General features: G+C 41.9%; 1 protein-coding gene across 2 annotated transcripts in view; it reads left to right on the top strand.

The window, feature by feature from the left end:
- The window catches only part of SMOC1 (SPARC related modular calcium binding 1), a 129,485-nt gene that overhangs the window by 46,641 nt on the left and 61,403 nt on the right, over window positions 1-21,441 (top strand). For both annotated transcript variants that reach the window (XM_051621836.1, XM_051621835.1), the window contains exons 3-5: window positions 3,742-3,854; window positions 15,867-15,966; window positions 17,950-17,997. In XM_051621836.1, coding sequence (XP_051477796.1) covers window positions 3,742-3,854; window positions 15,867-15,966; window positions 17,950-17,997 — 261 coding nt within the window. The remainder of the gene's footprint in view (window positions 1-3,741; window positions 3,855-15,866; window positions 15,967-17,949; window positions 17,998-21,441) is intronic.

The following is a 21,441-nucleotide window of genomic DNA, read 5'->3' as shown; positions in this document are numbered from 1 at the left end:
ATGCATTCAGAAGTGCACTCCGTATATTATGAGGGATATGGTCTCATTTGAATAAACTGTTCATGGATAAGATCAGCCATGGTAATGAGCCAACTTCATTGCAAAATTCAAAATTATGTGCACCTGCATTCTGCAGATTAGGCCACAGATGTCAGAAACACCACATTTAGTTCAAAGTCTACAAGTTGCCAGCTACCAGCTTGAGAATGAATTTTCTTTTAAAGGCAACTTTCTGAGCTGCAGTAAATCTGTCTGAAGTTTGAAGATATGTAAAGTCAAATTATTAAACAGCTTTGCTTTTCCAAAAAAGTAATCCTGTTTTGGTTTTTCACCTTACGTAAGGCAGAAATGGAAGGGAGAAGGTTCTGTTTAGTCTTTCTGGACTGTGAAACTGGAATGCATTAATGGCATTATGCTTTAGAAGCTTAGTGTTTGATACTCCAGAGAACATTTTTAAGAGGGAAGAAAGTGCTGAAACACTCAGGTAAGCAATCAAAATGCAGAATAGCATATATGAATCTATATAATAACATCAGGCTTTAGCAAAATTTGTAAGGAATCTTATTTGAGGTGAACTATTTGGCAGCTACTTTTTAATACTTGGCACTTATGTAATATATTACATTTTATAATTAACAAAGCAAAAAATAACAAGGTGAAGTCATCCCACTGAAATCACATGCTGATGCAAACATTATAAAAATACCAGCCTGTGGAGTGGGGAAGAGAAGGATTAGTAGTCCTTTTAAAAACAAACTGGTAAATGTTGATATTAAAGGCACTGTTTTTACTGGAACTGAACTGTGAAATGACAGACAAAAAAGATAGGGATATGCACACACCTCTCCAGCCAGCCAGTATATAGGTGGTTGTTCCAAGTCACGACTGTAAAAGGACTGCCATGACCTTTGGAAATCAATGAGGGAGGATGGGAGAAGTAAATGGGGCTGAGTATTCAAGAACAGGAGAAAGTCTTCTCTGCACTGCAGCAGTAGTTTGGGGAGACATCACTTGAGCCAAGGGTTGAATTGCAAAAGAGAATGCTGCAACAACAATGAGCTCTTAAATGCTGTGGTGTGCTTCACAGTGTGGTCTACTGGGTGGTAGAATAGAGTTCAATCTATAAAGACTTGTTAGAATTGCCAGAAGGGACATAGTCACTTTAGTAGTAACATGGTTGTATTATCTTCTTATAGTAAGGGCTTGATTGTGTGCACGTTTGTCTGCTCATTAGACAAATTGGACAGAGATCTGAGTTAGTCTCCCTTCTGCCTGGGCTCCTAATGTATTTGTACTGCAGGGAATACCACAAAATGTTTGTTCCTACCAGCTATGTGGTGAGCATCCAGTTTCAGTTGTGTAGTTGAGTGCGCCAGCGCTGAAGTAGATGTTGTGTGGAAAATGCTTTATGCTCCTGCTTTAGGTTCAGGAAAGGAACCAGATTTGCCTGTCTGCAGTCCAGTATCCTCAGATGGAGAGACTAGATAACACATTTGCTTTTGTGAGTCTATGCTTTGATTGTCAAATGAGAAATTCACAACTTTTTTCTTTCCTTATAAAGGCAGATCTGCATAATCCATGTTGATTTTTTTTTTTGCTACTTAGTTGTCTTTGTGAAGCAGAACTTGAAGGTGATTTTAGTCAGACAGCTAGTTTTAAAGCAGGTGTCCCCACACCATCTGGTTTTGTAATGATGTCCTATGTCATGCCAAACAAGATTAAACTCTCAAGCTTGAACAGATCTTCAGGTGACAGCTAAGTGTTCCAGTTAACAGCATTGCCAATGCTTCCTTTTCAGCTGAAAGAATGTGTATGTTGGAATGGTCAGTACCTCTGTCAGGACTGTCCTCCAGTGGAGCTGTGCAAATAAGGCTGATCATATAGTCACTTTGGCAAGCAGCAGGGAAAAAAGGAAAATTCTAGCTTATAGGTTATATCATGGCTAATTAGAAAAAAGTCACTTCTCTAAACTTGGTGTAAATTTATCTAAGTCTTCTCATTCTGTGAGTAAGTCTTGCTCTTTATAAGCTTATAACAAGTTTACCTGAGATCAAAGCTTCATGTCCTAAGGGTATTGAGCAAACGCCCCACAAACAAATTGCAGCCTGAAGATGAGCAACATAGGATCAGGAGGGACACAAGGTCATAGGAAGAGTGTACAGACTACAGACCTGTAGTCACTCAGTGGGTCAGTGGCAGAGTTGATACAGGCACTCTAGCTTTGTAACCCAGTGCCTAAGCTACAGGCATCTATGCTAAGTACTGTTGCCATGAATAATGACTTTTTCCAAAGAGAAGGGGTTGATTTTCATAATTTTAGAAGACTTGTGAAATCCTTTTTGGGAGTAATGTGATATGTTTAAAATGAAACTGTTGGCAAAGTGGAAACTTAATCTCTTGAGTCATCGGTTGTGTAAATAAAGTATTTGGCTCGAAAGCTTTGGTCTCTTTCTTGAAACTATTTACAGCACTGTCATTGGTTTCTGCATCTAGATGTGCTTAGATGGAAATTGCTTCTATTGCCATGCAATGGGAGTTCAGTTGATCTGAGAACCCAGATTGGCTTTCTAATTTCTGTGCTGGTATTAGTGATTCTGTTGTTTAAGTTTATTTGATCTGTGAAGTGGAATATGGGATCTTCTGGGATCTAGTGGAATTTTTCTGTTAACCCATGTGTTTTCCATACCTGGTAGAATGGGGATTCAACCTTGATCTCTCTGTGATGCTGTTGAAAGATTCTGATGGTCAGATTTTGCAATTTCTGCGCTGAAAATCTTTCAGTCAGTAGATTAATGGGAAAAGGAAGAAGCTGCTGGTTTCTCTCAGTCTCATGGCAACAGATGTTTGCTGTTTTTCTTCTTTCTGGACTGAAGAGCAGTACTGTTAGACATGTTTTTAAGTGTAAACACTGAGTCAATCTCTATCTCTGCAGGGGCAGAACTCTCCTCTTTGACTCATCAGTCATCAGTGTTAGACTTGTCTGGGTCTACACTCTGTAAGTGACCTGGACCTGGAAAGGGTTAAACTCGTACCACATGCTGCCACCATCTGAAATAAGTGCAGAGCTGAGATCTTAACCCCTTCAAGCTCTGCTTGCAGAGCAATCTTTTTTCTTGGCAGCAAAGTAACTGACCTGAGAAAGTATAACGCACACCTGGCTGTGAGCACTCAGACTAGAGGCAGAAGCTGGGCTTCAGGTAACTGCAGGCAATGGCAGATCTACCTTATCTGACCTACACAAAGGTGGAAGTTGAGATAAGTGACTGGTTATTTTAGCATCTTCCTAGGAGAGTTGCTTAGAAAAGAAGCTTTGCTGGGGCCATCCCTTCTTCCACATTGCTCACTTCTGGGCCTGAATTACTTGGCTTATGCTCAGCCACCCAATCTCAGGCCATTAATATTAATATAAACAGAACTCCCCTCAGGAAGGCCTTTTACTTCCTGGACATTGTGCTCCAGCACTTGCTGGAAAAACCTTCCAGAGCCCTTGGATGACCATAAAGACTGTTGCCTAGGACCTTAGGCTCATTAGCTGGCTTGTAGTTTGGTTGTCTGGGTTTGTATTTGGGATCATGAATGCTAACTCCACAGCTGCCTTGTTATGTGCAGGTAATGCTCCTTGGTACCCTGTATTTGTTTGGGATTTTTCCTTCCCCCACAGCTGCATGGTGCATCTGGTAGCTTTTGAAGAGGCCAAATGGTATTTGCAATCTAAGTGGGTTTTGCTTTTCCCTTTTGCAGATGTGGGCCAAAGCAAGTGTCGGTTAGAGAGAGCTCAAGCACTGGAACAGGCAAAGAAGCCCCAGGAAGCAGTCTTCATTCCAGAATGCAATGAGGATGGATCATTCACACAGGTAAAATTTCTGTTGGCTTCCTTCAGCCAAGCTGCCAGTGGCTGCAGGAGACTCACTGTTAAGGCATGAGCCAAGTGATGGTAACAGCATGGGCGCACACTCAGTGATAGTGTTGAAAGCAGGGACTTGTTTAACTAACTGGAAGCTTTGATTTGGTCACTGTACCTTAAAAGACACATACATATGGAATGGCATCCACCTCCAGTGTAGCACTGAAACAAATGGAATCAGTGTCCAGCATAGCACAGAAACAAAAACAAATTGCAGGGGAAGTAGATTTTCCCTGAAGGTGAGCTGCAAGGAGAGCTATGGTTCACACAGAACAGGGTGGACCAAGCTTCTGCAGCTGTTACTTGTGCTTCATCTACCCCAGCAAAAAGGAGTGGTCTATTGAGCCTCTTCCCTCTGCAGGATACTTGGTGGTGACAGAGTTCTGTTTCCTGTTCTGTGCCCTGTTGTGGTTTGAGGGTCTGGCAGAGAGGTGACAAGACTGCCTTGTGTGGGTTTTTAATTTTTGCTGGAACTGAATGATGTGCTGGAATTGCAGACTGTTTTGTAATGCTGCTTCTCTTGAGAAGCAATTATCCAGGCAGGGATAGCAGGAGCATACTTATGGTTTCTTGACCTTTAATATCTGTGAAAAATGAATCGTCAATTCTGGTCACTAAGCATCCTTCAGAAATAGCTGGACTGGGAGAGGTCCTACTGAACTCCAGAGAAGTTGAAGTAGTTAGGGCAAAAAGAAAGCACTTATGAAGGAGGTTCTGAGAGGAAGAGTAACTTCCTGAGATGTAGGGTAGAAATGAAGAGTGATGCTTGGTCCTGTTACCACTAGCATATTAAGTAGTGTCCCAGTGCTAACTGAACTGCATGTTAAAAATCACTCAAGTGCAGATCCCTAACAGGTAGTAGTGGTATGTTTGCTCAGTTTGGCTTGCATCTTAAAAGCCAAAATCCTGCAGTCCTGATGACCTTTACTTTGTCAACTTTTCACGTAAATCACAACCTTTTTTTGCTTTAGCTTCCCTGCCTCTAGCACTCCTCTAGCAATGTTGTGTGTCAGAAATGTTAGGATTCATTAACTATTGTTCGCAAAGTCTTTTGAAGTTGAAAAAATAATTCCAAAATATAATCAATATTGGCTTCAAAAAGATGAGAAAGACAAAAAGCTTTGGGGTTGGTTCAAACACTTTGTGATGCCTAGGGGAAGAGGAGAAAAAAGATATATTTTTTTTGTGATAACCTACCAAAAAAGTTTTTATTCCTCCCCTCAGCCTTACCCTTACATTATCTGGTGTGTGGGATTGTTTTTGGTTTTGTTCTTTAATGGTGAATTGGGAAAAGTTTTATCCATCCTGCCAACTTTGTGTGCTACTTTGGAGCAGCATCGTATTTGTGTACAGTGTGGACAGTCTTGGGAAGGTGGGGATAAGAGAAGTTGGCTGCAGTTCCTAGCAGTTGAACTACACTCTCAGTTGCTGAAATTTGATTTTGTGCAGAGCTATTTAGGTTATGTTGGCACTGGAGGGGAGTAACTATAAAAACACCTAACAGTGGGCCAGCTACATGTTCTATGTTAAACTTTAGAGTTAAAAAAAAAAAGGAAGGAAAGCTGACTTCCCAGTGTCTTTCAGCTGTCCATCAGTCTCTTGGAGAGTAAAGTCGGGGGTGCAGGTGAAATTTTTATCCTAATAAGCTGGACTGAGAGAGCAGTTGATAAAACTTTGTTTCAGGCAGGTTTACTTGGAAGGTTAGGTCTGGTGTCTGGATCACTGAGCAATTTCTGGGCCTCCCTTCTGCACATTCTCTGGCCAGCCTCAGTTGTCAGTGGAGGGGCAGCATGAAGTAGCATGAAGTTGCAGACAAAAATCGTGTATTTTCAGCTGACAGCCAAGAGGTATTTCACATTTTTTCTCTGTTCAGCCCTATCTGTGAACACTAAAATGCTTTTGTTTTACCTGGCATGATGAAGGAAGTCTCTGATCCCTTTGTAGCAGGAATTAGCTGAAAGTAGTATCACTCCTTGGATTGTAAAAATACCTCACTTTCCACATACCTCAGGAACCAGCTTAATAATTGATATTGCAGCATTTAATGTCATTGTCCCTGCATAAGCTGTGAATGAAAAACAATGTCTGAGGAAGCTAACTGGTTTCAACCTGCATTTGAGACAAATAGTTGCTTTAGCTTCTTGTCCAAATTTAAATAAACTTTTATTTTGGTCTTTGTATAAAAATTAGAATTTTGGTGAACAGTCTAAATAGGTTTTGCTTCCAGTAACTCATAAATAGATCTCGTCTGGTGGAGGTGCTTTGGAAGCTGCATCTCTTGTGCAGAGAATTGGTACCCTCAGGTTCTGGTCTGCAGGAAAGCTGTGTAGACCAGTTATTGAAGTCCCTGAAGTCTTGCTGAAATCAGCTCTGAACTTCTGTTAGTTTATTCTGCTTCAGGACCCAGAGAGTTGCTCCATCCAAACTCCAAAATATAGTTGGGAAGTCCAGAAGAGAGCAGCATCTTTCAACAAGAGTTTTAAGGGAGATACCCACCATGCTCTTCAACTTTGAATCCCCATCCCAACAAGAATTTAATCAGATGCATAAGCTGTAGGGCATAGTCTGTGTGTAGATTTGGCTGTGGAAATTTTTTCAACAGCTTCCTGCCTTCAATCTAACTGTTATTGGAGGAATATTTTGGGTAGGAGAAAAAAAATCTGATGAGAAAGGAAACAAAGATGCTTGCATATATTTAGAATAAGAAGTGTCTTAATTCTTATAGCACTCACTAAAGATGTGGAAGACTTGCTTTTGAGTCTTGAGCTGAGTCTCTGTTTTTGTAGGTGTTCAAGCCTGCGTCATCATCCTTGCTGTCAGACCCCAGATGATCTGTTTTTGTCTAAGTGTTGGAAATTCTTGAAAGCTTTGCAGGAGTGCAAAACGTGAGCAGTGCAGGTGTTTGGGAGCTGCATTTGTAACTGTATGTTCACAGAACCTGCTTGGTCTTAGCCAGACTGAATTGTTGCTCTTCATTATCCTCTTGATCATGAACTAAATTGCAGTCACTATGGGTGAACACGGAAAGCAGCGCTGTGAGGTGGTTCCTCTGAAAGGACCTCACATCTGCCCTTTCCAGTTACTGGCATTACATGCAGTACAGAACTGTGAATTTTGGGGCTGGATCCACCACAAATTGGATGGGTCTGTAGGCTGGTGAAGACAACATAGCTACTCTTGTTCTGTGATAGGAAGCATGTGCTACATGGGGCAGTGGCTGCAGAGGGGAGGTGGTGCTTGTCTCATCTCCTGCATCCCTGCAGGACAGCTGGTTCTCAGACCCCACAATTAGATGTGGTAACAAGGGTAAATGAGAGGAGGGCCTGAAGAAAAAGCTTGGTTTTGCTTGCATTTAAACCCTGCATGAGAGAGACATCCTGTGTGTCTTAAACTCTTGTATAATCTTTTTTCATTGCCTGTAAAATCTAGACTAAGTGTTGCCACCCGCTCTGGTGTGTTTGGCCAGTTTTCCTAGGCATAGTCAGTTATAATGAGTGGTGTACTGTAAGAAGAGGAGCGGTCACCTGTCAATTCACTGTTTTTTTGCAACTGTTGCAATGCACCATGTCTGCTGCTTCCCTTATTTTGGGAGTTTGTGTATTGCAAAGATCTTACCAAATCCCTTTTTAGCGCTACTTGCACACCTAAGTGTGGCATGGATTTGCAGCATGGAAGAGGGTGGTGGTATTGCAGGCATGATGGGGTGACTGTAAATGGGAGCAGATCTGATTAATTACTCTGGAATTGCTATTCTTTATTTCAGGCTGGATGGGGAATATTACTTCCTATAACAAAAACTGTCTGGACTTAGCCTGCAGTAATATAAGCCTGCAGATAAAATTGGAGTTATTCACAACATAAGAATGTTTGTTTGATATGAGTAATTTGATTAATTGGATAACTGAGATCATATACTGTTGTGCAAAATCGGACATGACTAAAACCTGTTTATGTTCCCAAGACTTGCTCTCTCCTTTTTGCTGTTATGCTGTATTTTGCATAAATGCCATTCCCTTTCCATGCTGCACTTAACCTGCTGTGATTTGTTCTTCATAAACAACAGGCTCTATTGGGTAATCTACACACTTTCTTTTGCTGCCTAGTTCCATTGGGCTTGTTGCCATGGGCTGAGAGAGACTTGCATTCTTCATAGTTTTCCCCCAAGCAGTTTTTCAGAAAGGGTTGCTGAGGTTTTAAACAGTATCCGTTTCAGACAGATTATATGAACATGAATAATGTTAACCCTGCTTTGGGGGTGCAGTCTTGTGGGGCTTTTTGTGGTCTGTCTTGCTATTTGCCAACACCTTCCACTGTCTAGCTGTGGCTTCTTTTCCTTGCAAGTCTGCATACAAGTGACTGAGAGCAGGTCTCCTTGGAGAGTTTCTTTGACTTTAGGGCTCTCAAAGATACAGCTGCTGATGCAGTTCTGGGGCAGCACTGAGATTTCTTTTATAGCAAGTGCATCTGTCAAACCTGTCATCTTATACGACCAGTAAGTGGGCTGACCAGTTTTGTTATCAGATACCTTCCAGAACACTCCCACATCTGGTGATACAAGTTTGTTTGGAAATAGTGATGTATATTAAGATCCACAGCAATAGTTTCATTCTATGCTATGCTAATGTGTATACAAAGTACTGTGTTCTCTTAAGTCCCACCAACATACCCATTTCTAAAGAAGTGGGGAAGCAAGCCCCTGTTTCAGCAATCTGTGACCTCACAATCCAAGTCTGTTCCTCTGCATTGGCCAGTGTAGCACCATGCTGGACAGAATTTCAGACTCATTCCTTAATGCAGCATGGTGCTGCAGGGCACTGAGTTCAGATGTCCTGCATTCCCTGGATACTGTTATTCCATTATTTAATGCTCATGCTCTAGCAATACTTAAGCTTTCAAGGAGTTAACATCTCCTTTCAGAAGGATAGTGTCTTGCTAAAGAAATTTTCTTTAAAAAGAATCTGGGGTTTAATTATTAGATAATTCTGTTTTTTTTATAAAGACATCTTTTCTCTAAAAGACTGTAGCTCTGTAAATACTACTCCGTAAATTTATCTGCTACTTATGTACCCCCTTTCTTCCTGCAGCTCTCATTGTGTTTCTCATTTGTATGTTGAGATGAAGATAACAACAGAATTTTTCTTCTTGGAAGAGGCCTTTAAGATCGAGTCCAACCATTAATCTAACTCTACTGAGTCCAGTGCTAAACCATGTTCCCAAACACCACATCTACATGTTCTTTAAACATCTTGAGGGATGGTGATTCAACCACCTCTCTGGGTAGCCTGCTCCAGTGTTTGATAGCCCTTTCAGTGAAGGAGTTTCTTCTAATATCCACTCTAAACCTCCCCTGGCACAACTTGAGGCCATTTTCTCTCATTCTATCTCTTGTTATTAGGGAAAAGAGACTGACCCCCACCTTGCTCCTATCTCCTTTCAGGTAGTTGTAGAGAATGAGAAGGTCTCCTCTCAGCCTCCTGTTTTCCACCCTAAACAACTCTAATTCCCTTAGCTGTTCCTCGTAAGACTTGTTCTCCAGGCTCAGCACCAGCTTTGTTAACCTTCTTTGAACATGCTCCAGCACCTCAATGCCCTTCTTGAAGTGAGGGGCCCAGAACTGCACCCAGTGCTTGAGGTGCAGCCTCGCCAGGGCTGAGCACGGGGGCTCAATCACCTCCCTGGTCCTGCTGGCCACTCTGTTCCTGATACAAGCCAGGAGGCTGTTGGCCTTCTTGGCCACCTGGGCACACTGCTGGCTCATGTTCAGCCAGCTGTCGACTAATTCCCCCAGGTCCTTTCTTTGCTGGACAGCTTTCCAGCCACTCTTCCCCAGGTCTGTAGTGCGGCGGGGGTTGTTGTGACCCAAGTGCAGGATCCAGCCAGTTTTTACCCAGTGAAGAGTACACCAGTCAAAGCCATACATAGCCAGTTTCTTCAGGAGAATGCTGCAGGAAACAGTGTTGAAGGCTTGACTAAGGGCCAGGTAAACAACATCCACAGTCTGTCCCTCATCCACTAAGTGGATCACCTTGTCATATAAGGAGATCAGATGTGCCAAACAGGGACCTGCCTTTCATGAACCCATGTTGACTGGGCCTGATCAGCTGGTTGTCCTGCATCTGCTGCATGATGACACTCAAGAGGATTTTGTCTACAACCTTCCCTGGCATGGAGATCAGACAAACAGGCCTGTAGTTCCCTGGATCCTCCTTCTGACAGGTCCTCCTTCTGACTTTTCTTGTAGATGGGGGTTACATTTGCCATTCTACAGTCACCTGGGACCTCCCTGGATAACTAGGACTGCTGGTAAATGATGTGAAGTGGCTTGGTGAACACTTCTGCCAGCTCCGTCATGACTTTTGGATGTATCCCATCAGGCCCCATAGATTTGTGTATGTCTACATGGTACAGCAGGCTGCTAATGATCTCCTCTTGGATTATGGGGCCTTAAGTTTGCTCCCATCCCTGTCTTCGAGCTCAGGGAGCTGGGTACCCAAAGAACAACTGGTCCTACTGCTAAAGACTGAGGCAAAGAAGGCATTAATACCTCAGCCTTCTCGTCATCCTTCATCAGTTTCCCCCTGCATCCAATAAAGGATAGAGATTCTCCTTAGTCCTCCTTTTGTTGCTAATACATTTGTAGAAGCATTTCTTGTTGTCCTTAATAGTTGAAGCCAGATTAACTTCAAGTTGTGCTTTGGCCCTTCTAATTTTCTCCTTGCTTAACCTCACAACATCTTTGTAGCTCTTCTGAGTTGAGTGGCCTATCCCTTTTTCCAAAGGCCATGAACTCTCCTTTTTACCCCGAGGTGCAACCAGATCTCTGTTCAGCTGGGCTGGTCGCCTTCCTCACTAGCTGAGGGCAATGTCCTGTTCCTGCACCTTTGAAACCAATGGATGGGTAAGAAAGTAACAATTTTGGTTATGTGGAGCATTTCTGCAACAAGTATCAGTCAAGAAAGCAACTGTATAGATTCTTAAAGCAGGAGCTGACATCCTTAGGGAAAGCAACAATGTAAGATAATTCTTAACATTAAAGGGTTGCATTCTGCATCAAAAGAAGAAGACCCTCTCCTGGGCATCCCTATCCTGAGCTGAAAATGCTGTCTGTGTCAGAGCGTGTGTTGGGGGAGCCTTTGGCTACAGCTATGATTCTTTTGCAACAAATCAGTTCTTTCCCTGGTTATATGAACAGTGAAATACCGGTGGAGCAAGCATTTATTGAATGGTGCATAGACTTGAGTGGTGGCTGCTACAAAGTCCTGGTGGGAATAATTGTCTGCTCAACATCATTTGGGAAGAATGAAATGTGATCAGGGAGCAAAAAAAATGACAAGATTTAAGAGGTTGCAGTCCCAAAGAAGCTCAAACTTAGGATGCAAAGTGATTAATAGGTCCCTAAAATTGTCTGTAAAGGGACTGTGCTGATTGTATGCCACTCTAGCTGAGCCTAAATGGTTTGAACAAAGGAAAGGCTTGATTAAAGAATTGCTGTGTGACACTGGCTTCTGCTCTCTGGGTCAAACCAGATTACCTAATAGCTTGGAACATTTTATTTAGCTGTATTTGCAGTGTTTACAAGGAGCACCTGTCTGTGTGTTTCCAGGGTTTGGAGCCTTGCCTCATGCTGGGAATGTGGGCAGTAGCTCTGCTGCCTACCCTCACCCTCAGCCCTCAGCAGTACTATTCAAAGCTGAATGTTTTATCTTCTCTCATAAGAAGTATTGTGTTGAATGCACAAGGAATGTTTTTCTTCTCTTTACCCTCCATGATGGAAGGAGCCAGGAAATGTTTGATTTGCAATGGAATAGGAACCATAAAATGGTTTGGGATAGAAGGGACCTTAAAGATCATCTAGTTCCTACCCCCCTGCCATGGGTAGGGACACCTCCCACAAGACCAGATTGCTCAAGCTCCATCCAACCTGCCCCTCAGCAAGGGGGCAGCCACAGCGTCTCTGGGCAGCCTGTTGCAGTGTCTTGCCACACTTATAGTGAAGAATTTTTGAGATCTAATCTAAACATATACCTTTTTCCAGTTTAAAGCCATTACCTCTTGTCCTTTCACTCCTTTAACTCCCAGTACAAAGTCCCTCCTCAGCTTTCCTGTAGGCCCCTTCAGGTACTGGAAGGCTGCTGTAAGGTTTCTCTGGAGCCTTCTCTTCTTCAGACTGAACAAGCCCAACTCTCTCCATAGCTTGTCTCCATAGCTGGCTCCAGCGCTCTGATCATCTTTGTGACCCTCCTCTGGACTTGCTTCAGCAGGTACATGTCATTCTTGTGTTGGGGGCTCCAGAACTGGACACAGTACTCCAGGTGGGGTCTCATGAGAGTAGAGTAGAAGGGAAGATATAAATACATATGGACACATTTTTTTGGTTACCAAACTCTTCATGTGACTAGCAGTGAAAGGCCAGTCTGAGTGTTGCTGTTCCTTCCCTCAGCCCAGTGCTTGTCCAAGGCACTCTCAAGCTTCTTAGAGCAAACTTCTCCTTTCTGTAACTCCATAGAGATTACTTTCAGCCATTACAGAGTTACTGCTTTGCCCCTATTCTCTCCCTCATACATGTGCATGAAATTCCACTCCCATTTCCAGTTTATCTTTTGGAAACAACTCCTTAATCCTCCTTTGTCAAGTGTCTGTGAAGAGGTGCTGCTGCTGGCTTGTTCAGAAGCATTGGACTGCTTGGGAATCAGATTCTGGCATTGCCAGTGAGATATTGAAGAAACCTGCTGGGTTTTCTCTCAGGAAATTAAGAGGCAGGGTTGTCTGCTAGTGACTAATGCTTCTAATGTTTTCATACTGTAATGAACTTGATAAGAGCAGGTGTTTATTCATGGGGCTAGTGGTTATTGTGTCAGCTGGTGTTTGATTTCACACATTGTAGGGGCAGGGGGGAACAGAGGAGCTGCTGCTGCACTCTTATTTGGGCAAGGGTGGCAAAACAATTTTTGTTGGATTTGTCCCTTATACTTTTCATCCTTCAGCTGAGACAGTTCAAATCTCATATCTCTCACCTGGAGGGTATCCTGCATGATCACAGATTCAGGTCCTTGCAGGGCTTTAAGCTGCAGTTTGATTTTTTTTTTTAAGTGTAGGTGTTAATGGGAAATCTGTTGAAAGACCTCAAATGACTTGCAGGTTTTATTTCTCTGATTCCCTATTATATACCTTAAAATGTTCAGCTGTTGGAGAGGTGTATGTTAATTTGAGATGTGAAATTTTGTCATGTGCCTTTCCAACAGTAATGAGTGTCCTGTATCTGCAGCTGGGTTAGCAACTGAGTTAATTTTGTAAGTACAATTGGTACTGTTTTCTCTTATACAGTGCTTAGCTTTGGAAGAAGCAGAAACAAAAAGTTCAACACTTTCTAACATAGTTGACACTTTAAACATTGTGTAAACAAACTCTGTAGAAATTATTCTGGATCAGCTATTACCTTTTTTTCAATGCCATATCAGGGTTATGTAACTGGTGAAATGTATACCAGGTTTTTTTCCCAGCCTTTAAGCTGCAAACTCTATAGAGAGTGTAGGCCACTGTTAGGACGTAAATGTGCTGAAGTATCAAGGTGAAAGGTAGCATCTCATCATGAGGACATTCAGGAAAGCCAGCTACCATGATTTTTGAGCTTTCTGAAGTGTCTGTTCTTTATAGGTAGTTGTCTGGCTTTTAGGATAAAGGCTGAGATATGATTGCTGCTATTGTCCCTAGTAAGGAAGTCCCTTGGTGCTGCAGTAGAACATGTGGTTGTGAAAGTACTGCCAATCAGATTTATTTCTTATTCTTTCTTTCTTAATGGAGGCAAGGGGAAGAAAGGGGCATGGAAGTCCAAGGAAGACCATTTGTTTATTTATAAAATTACTTTGCTTTTATGAATGTAATGTGCTTGACTTGCATAAATGAGTGTATGTAATTTTAGTAGCTCTCCATTGAGATGAGTTGCATAAAATGTTCTTAATGCATATATCCTAAATTTATGTCAGTATATTTTTTTGACTCCTCTGCCATGTACTTTATTTTCTGAAGGCTTGGCTAACGGACTATCAGGTCACTAACACTTGGAATTTTTAAATGCTGGGTACACTGGACTTTTTCTGTAAGGTAATATAGAATGGTCCTGTCTGAAGAATTCAAGACCCTGTCCTGAAATTTTGGTCTGTTTCTGGGTAGGATTTTTACAATTAGTGCTCAGATGTAAATACAGCTTCTCTTGCTGTTGGGAATGCAATAATGTGAGATCAGCAAAGATAAAACACTAAACACAGAAACCCAAGCAGTTCCATCACACTCACTTTGAATGTGCAATTTATTATGCTGTACAGTAAGGAATATTTTGCAACTTGATTATTGCTAATTGTATTTGTAGTGCTTTTGAGTGATTTGCAATCAATTTTGTGAAATAGTAAGAATAAAATGAAAATTTGCAGATGGCAGTTACAGTGACTTCACTAACATGGTGCATGAAATTATCGCTGATTTTAGCTGCTAAGAGTCAATTTGAGGCAAAATGATTAATTTGCACTTGAGTAAAACCCAATATAAACACATGGTTCTGTGTTATAATTGCTCTTAGATCATGTTTTATGTGATACTCAAAGCCTTTTAAAAAGACTGTTAAGTCTGAGGAAACTCTGCTACCTTAGAGAATCGGAACCAGCTGTCAGCAAGGGGGAATGACTCTGAAGGATCCCTAATGAAGGGATCAGCCCAAACACCCCATCACTCTTCTCTTCTGTGTGGAGAGGACTGGAATGGGAAATTGACTTCAATGAACTTGTTTGGAGACAGAATGGACAGAATTCAATTTACAAGCATAATAAGGCAGCTTCTGAAGTGATCTCATTCCACAGGTTTTTTTGAGAACCATATTGAAGGAGCCATCTTTAGCTTATAGTAAGATAGGCATTTCTGTGCCATTTCAAGATGCTGAAAGCACTGGTGTGCACACTCAGCCACAAATGAAAGCTCGTTTGCCAGAAAGGATTTTGGAACCTGTTAGTATTTACACAGATGCCTCCATGATAATTTATTTTTGTCTCGAGGGGGAAGTTAGACATCCTGAATTTCATCCTAATACTGGCCACTCCACGAAGGATGAGACAAAGGCAGTAAGCCTTTTGTTAAGATGGATGAAACTATTGTACCACTGAAATAATATCTGCATAGATGTTATGAAGAGCAGTCTGCTAGACTGGGATTTATCTAGTCTCACTCTAGAGGTTCACATCTGAACAAGTCATTCTGGTGTCCTTCTGTGGTGAAGGAAGGAAATGGGCAACTCTTAGATGTTCAGTTCAGAAGAACTTTGAATTTTAGCAGGGTGACTCTTGCGCTATGTACCTTTTGACTCATTAGAGTCTTCATCAAATATTCTTAAGTCTCTGTCAGTACATGAACAGCAAGCATGTTGAATCTTGCTCCTACTGCCTAGGTTGGCATAGGAACAAGAGAGAGCTTAAATCTGTCTGGAGAAGGTTTGTTAACATAAGTCAGTGTTGCATTCTTCTAGCCATGTTTACTGAATAAAATGCTCTTGATACACCCACAGACACTGTTCTCAAGCAGCATCTGTGGAATTGGGCCAGGATGGCCTTTCCACATTCCAGCTGCGATGCAGAGAGACAACTATTTAGTGTTAAACGGTAAATAGGATTTAGAAGAGGATGAAATTAGCTGAGATGCAATTGCTGCATCCCCAGACTGAAGTGTTCTCAGCTGATTACTTGTACCTTGTTTTGCCTCCTGAATTGCAGCTAAAGGAGTTGGAGTAGGAGAACTCTCCTTCCTTTGGGGAGGGAAGTGAAGGGAAAAAAAAGGTAACGTTATCGAAGATACTCTTCTATGTGAACTCCTTACTTTGCAGCATGTGTTTGTGATGTGCCTGGGTTGGGATGCTGGATTACAGTAAAAGTGCTGAGTGATAGTGAGAAATGAAATGCCTGCTCTTTGTTTTATTCAACAGGTGCAGTGCCACACCTACACTGGATACTGCTGGTGTGTGACACCTGATGGCAAGCCTATTAGCGGCTCTTCTGTACAGAACAAAACTCCTGTATGTTCAGGTACTGTGGAAATGGCTTCAATAAATGCTAATTTAAGTGAAGTGGTTTTGGGGAGAATGGGTCCTGTTCAGAGCCTTTAATCCTTTCAGCTGACTTGGTCAGTTTACCTGATTTAACACTGCATTGTGCTTCTATCTCTCTGTGTGCTTGCTGGCATTTGGAAGTTGCTAAGGGAGCCTGGACTGTGGCATGTCTACCTTGCAGTCAGGGTGCAGGCATTCCTGTAAGGCTCACAGATAAAACCACACTAAGGTTACAGCATGTGGTAGCTGAGGCAAGAGTAGCAGTGTTGCTCTGTATGCTAAAACCAGAGATTCCTGTAACAGATGAGTACCTTCTTTCCATGAGCTGTATTTTAAATAAGTGGTTCTTGGTTTGTGTTTAGTAGGCCAAGGAGTCTTTTTTCCTGCAGAGTGACTTCAGTTGAAAGCTTGATAAGGTACTTCTGTGAGAAACTGGTAATTGTTGACTATTATCCCCTAAATCTGGTATCCTGCTGTTATAACAGATTGGGTCTTCTGATCATGTTGCTCAGTTCCAGGATCCCCATGTTTGTGTTGTGGGGCTGAGCAGCACCAGGCTTGCCACCCCAGTTGGGTTGGTTTCTAGCTTTTCACATGGCCCTACAGTATTTGCCCTTTAAATGAGAGCATGACAGCAGTCAAACTTTTGGGCTTTTAAATAGTTTTCACCTTATTCAGTGTCCTCCTGGATGCAGGGTCTCTTGTGGTAATAAGCAAACATAGTGACTTGAATGAGGGTTTGAGTTGAGTGGGAGAACTGTCTGAGGAACCAGTGACGCAGTGTAGCTTGAAGGGATGATTGGTGTTTCACAGGTACATGGAAAGAAAATATCCTGGTTTTGTTTAAGATGAAACGCAACAATAATTTGGTTTAAACCATACAATGTGACTTTCTTCCACTATTCCTATATTTGGCTTTGGAAGATCTGCAGATTCTGCAGATCTGTTCATTCAGTCTTGAATTGTGTTACCAGAAGAGTGAAGTTGTAGTGTATTACAGAGCACATAGATATTAGGACTATGATGGATAATACTGGGTATGTGCTTCCTACTTGTAGTCCAGCAGTACATCTGTGATGAACTGATCTGCAAGTGAAGGTGCCTGGGCAATAGGTTTTATGTTAAAGTTTGTCTTGACCAGAATCTTGGGCCTATCATAGCTGCCTCCTTTGGCACTGATTTCTGATCCATGTTTCCTGAAGGGTCTTTAATCACTTGGACTGTTCAGTAATAGTGCACAGAAGAATCACCTTCCTGGGAATAAAGCTATTAAAAAGCCCCACATTGTCATGCATTTTTATACACTTTGGTGATGTGTTATTCAAGACTTCAGTTCAACTTTTAGTAGAAAACTGTGATGAAGCACTTATGCAAACTGCAGAAACAAGGTTAGAATCATATATTATCTGAAGTTCTAAGTTACATTAAATAACCCAAGATGGGTGCTATTCAAGTACATGCTAGATCTTGCTCAGTGTTCCTTTTTAAATGGCTGGAGATGTTCAGGGGTTGGTTGAAATCCATTTTCTGGAAATTGTCCCGCTTAATCCGCTTCCTTTAGAATACTGCCCCTTGCATTCCCTGCACACTCTCCCCACCTGTTTTTGATTTGTTCTTCCTGACATTTGCAAAGGAAATAAGTGACTTATTAATCTTTCCTTCTTGTCCTTGGATTTATTCCAGGTTTCTTACCAGCGCACTGCTCTGTTCAGCTCATTCAAATCACTGGATCCAGCTGCTAAATATTTGTTTACCCTTGTCCTGATTTAACATCCTAACACAAAACTTCCTAATGCTGTCCCAGTTGGTTGAAGCCACGGATTCTGAATCCTAAACTGAGCTAACAGAAAGTAAAACAGACACTGTGGGTTGAGATACTGACCATGTTAATGTGGTATTACATGTTTTGTCTGATCACGCAGCGTCTAAATAGATGTCTTATTTTTTTCTTCCCCTGTAGGCTCTGTAACGGATAAACCATCCAGCCAGGGTAATTCAGGAAGGAAAGGTGAGTGGAGTCCTGTGCTTCCACGGCTTGTTCTGTAATAGTGGCTGCTCAGCCAAGTCCCTTGAGACAACTCAGAACCTGGGTTTCAAACCAGCTCAGTGTGTGGGAGGCTTCTGTGCCTTTAGACCTCTCCCTTCAGCAGAAGGAATAAGATGATGATCTGTTCATGCACCACCCCATGGAGTGGAAAATAGTGTGCTCGTCAGCTGAGATGTACATGGAAGCAGAGCTTTCCAAAGGGGTGGCTGGCACCGAATAACTTCTCCTTGTTCACCTTGAAGTTAACTGCTGAGCATTTCTCAGTAAAATCCCCAGAGATTAGGAAGGCTATCAATATGACTAGTATGCTGGAGTCAGGAGTGCCAATGTCATGGTTGCAGCTTTATATGTGTTGAAAGGTGGATTTTTTAACAGAGTATAAAACCCTCTGGCCAGCTGGAGCAGCACTGGATTAAACTCTAGCTGTGCTTGGAAACCTCTCTCTTTTGTTCATTAGGCATTGGTCCTCCTTCTGTACACTCCTTTCTTCAGTCCTTGCTTTTCCTAAGCAAGGCACTACACGTATCCTCATTCTCCTGTGTGTATTTGTAGCCCTTCTTGGTGTCCTCTGATTTGCATTGATTGAAATAGTCTTGAGAGGGGTGACCACTGAAACACTGAACAGTTGAGCTTGTCTTTAGGCCTTGTCTACACCTTGATTTTTCAGCCCTTCTCCCCTCTACTCCCCCATTCAGAGTCAGCTTTTGAGTTTGTCTCCTTACTGCAGGAAAACAGTGCTGAATGCATCCTTACTCCTGCTGGTGCAGGTGAAGGCTGTTTTCTGGGAGAAGTTCCTGTTTTAATATCTGAAGCAGGATTTCTACTGTTAACTGTCTAAACCAATTGTTAAAAATGCAGGAAAATTACCACCTTGATGTCAATACTGTAATGTGAAGAACATCTTCCCTGCTGGGACTGCCAATCTAGTCCTGAAAACACTTGACAGGATTTAGTGTAGTGTTCAGAGCACTGATGCATTTTGAGCATATCCAATCTGTTGGTTGTGTATAGTAGCTTAGGAAAAGGTAGGGAGAAGAAAGATGCAAGGAAAACTCTAAGAGTGAATGCTGAAGCCTGCTTCTTATTTTAGATAATGTCTCTCTAAACCTATAATTACATGTTGATGTATAATTGGCACCTGAATGCATTGTTAGCTTTCTGTTAATACAATCATTGCCAGTCTAGCCTGAAGTACAAGAAAATCAAGTAACTCTTGAAATCTGCATTATTTTTTTAGTGGGGGGTTGTTCATAGGCTTCCTACCCAAGTAGTCCTGGTCTGTTCTAGAATTGGAAGCAACTGACATTGGATTTCATAAAAAAAACAGGGGCAAAAGGGGAAAACAGCTGAACTTTTTTCCAAGTAATTTGCTTTATTAACTCAGAGGTTGGAACATGCAAAAAAGAACTGTATATTGAATGAATTAATTAAAATTTGTAATGTAAATTGATTCTTGTTGGTGATGCCTGTGACATCCTGTTTCAAAAATTGTACACTTGGTCATGTGGCTGCAGAACTGTCCTGTTCAGTAGCTGTTAAGAAGACGAAAATTTTTGCCTTTGGGCCAACATGCTTCAAGCAATCATGTAAACTTACTGTCCCCTCTAATTCTGAATCTGTTTGCATCTGTTGGAAGCCCCTGCACAAACTTTTGGCCTTTCCCCATCATAAGAAAAATACTTGTGAGCAATTACTAAATGGGTCTTTTAAAATAAAGAGGGCTTTTAGAAGCTAAAATTATTTGGTTTAAAATTAGATTGATTTAACATTACTTTTTTGGCTAGTGATGAATGCCTAATCTAAAAACAAATTTGGCTTTCATATAAATGTGTTTGCTTGACTTACTACCTTGATTCAAAATTCCAGTCTTGGGCCCTGTTGTAAGGAAATTGGAATCAAGAACAGCCTGGCTTCCTTGAGGCAGGCTGGTTGCTGGTGGTCTGGCTTCTCTGAAGACTGGTGGCCAGCCAGCATGCATATAACCATCTATTCTAGCTGAGTGTTCAGACTCTGCTGGGACAATTGCCCTTTGCAACAAGACAAAAAGGGCAGGATGTGGAGGGATCCAGCAGGAACTGGGTCAGTGATGACCTTGCTGTTTTAAAGGCACATCTTGTAAACTTCTGTCATCACTTTGGGCAGCTGCCATCTGACTTGGGAGCTTCTGAACTTCTCCCAGTGCACAGCAGACTCCTCTCTTCATCCTTGGATGAGGGTCTTTGAGTCAAAGAGCATTCTCTGGCACAGAATAGATGCTCTCAGGAGGAGAAGGAATAGCTAAGACTCTCAAAAGTTATTTCTTTTGTTCCATTCATACAGGAATGTAAAATATGGAGCTAATAAACTTTGTGTGATGATGGTGCCTTTTAAGTCTTCAGGGCAAAATAGTTCTTTGGATGGAGGCTTCCCTGCCTTAGAAACAGTGCAGATGGGTAGACTTAAGCTGTTGGGTAATAAATGAAGACTTTACTAGCATGTTAGCTCTCCTTTAGAAAAGGCATATTAATGTTGGAGGCAGAAAAAGACTGGTTATTAGTAATAACTCTCTCTCCAAATGTTTTGACTTTTCCATCCTATTCAGCCCTAATTTCTGGGAGTCGATGTATATGCTGGAGACACCAGAAGATGGGAGATAATGTGATTCTACTCACAGGCTCTCACTACAGATGAAAAAAAAAATAAAAATGAAATGGCTTTTTGGTTACATGGCTTGTCATGTAGTTCCAGAAGTTGCTCGGTGGAGCTTTTTGCAGAGAACAGGCAAGAGAGCTGGCAAGAAACCCTTTTTATTTTTAAATCCCATGCTCTGGTTGCCCATGTTTACATTACTCCTATTGCTGTATGATGCGATGCCAGTTACTCATACAACTTGCCCTGTCAGGTAATTTAAATAAAATTAAACTGGCACCAAGCATAACAACTTAAGACCGGATGTACTGATTTGTTCTGTGTTGGAGAAGTGCTCAGTTGCTCAAAGGTAGAGCAGACCTGGGCCCAGAGAGATGGAGGCATGTTAGCATGCAGTGGAATGGAAACGTGTGTTCTGTGTGGTGTTTGCAGCTCAGACATTTACTACCATTCTTTCTATGCTGATTTCTGCCTGCTAGTGAAGAACAAGTTTCTAGGACCATTTTCAGGGAATCCAGTTATTCTTGGGTGGGATTAGGACATCCAGAACCTGCAGATTTTTGTTGCTTTCTGTACCTTATTCTGACTTGTTCCTTGTACAGTGCTTTCTCTTCAGGAGTTTCTTGCACTAATTTACTCCAGTTGCTGCTTAGTTTGAAAGGCCTAAGAGACTTGGAAGATGCATGCTGTCCCCTAGAGAAGCTGGATCTCCCCCTTCTTTCCCCTGGGGGGTTCTTAATGTTTTAAGAAGCAGTGAAAGGCATCCTTGGAGCCAAC

Source organism: Apus apus, chromosome 5 (genome assembly GCF_020740795.1).
Source record: "Apus apus isolate bApuApu2 chromosome 5, bApuApu2.pri.cur, whole genome shotgun sequence".
Classification (NCBI taxonomy): domain Eukaryota; kingdom Metazoa; phylum Chordata; class Aves; order Apodiformes; family Apodidae; genus Apus; species Apus apus.
Note: the sequence above shows the minus strand (reverse complement) of the source record. Positions and strands in the feature narration are given on the sequence as shown.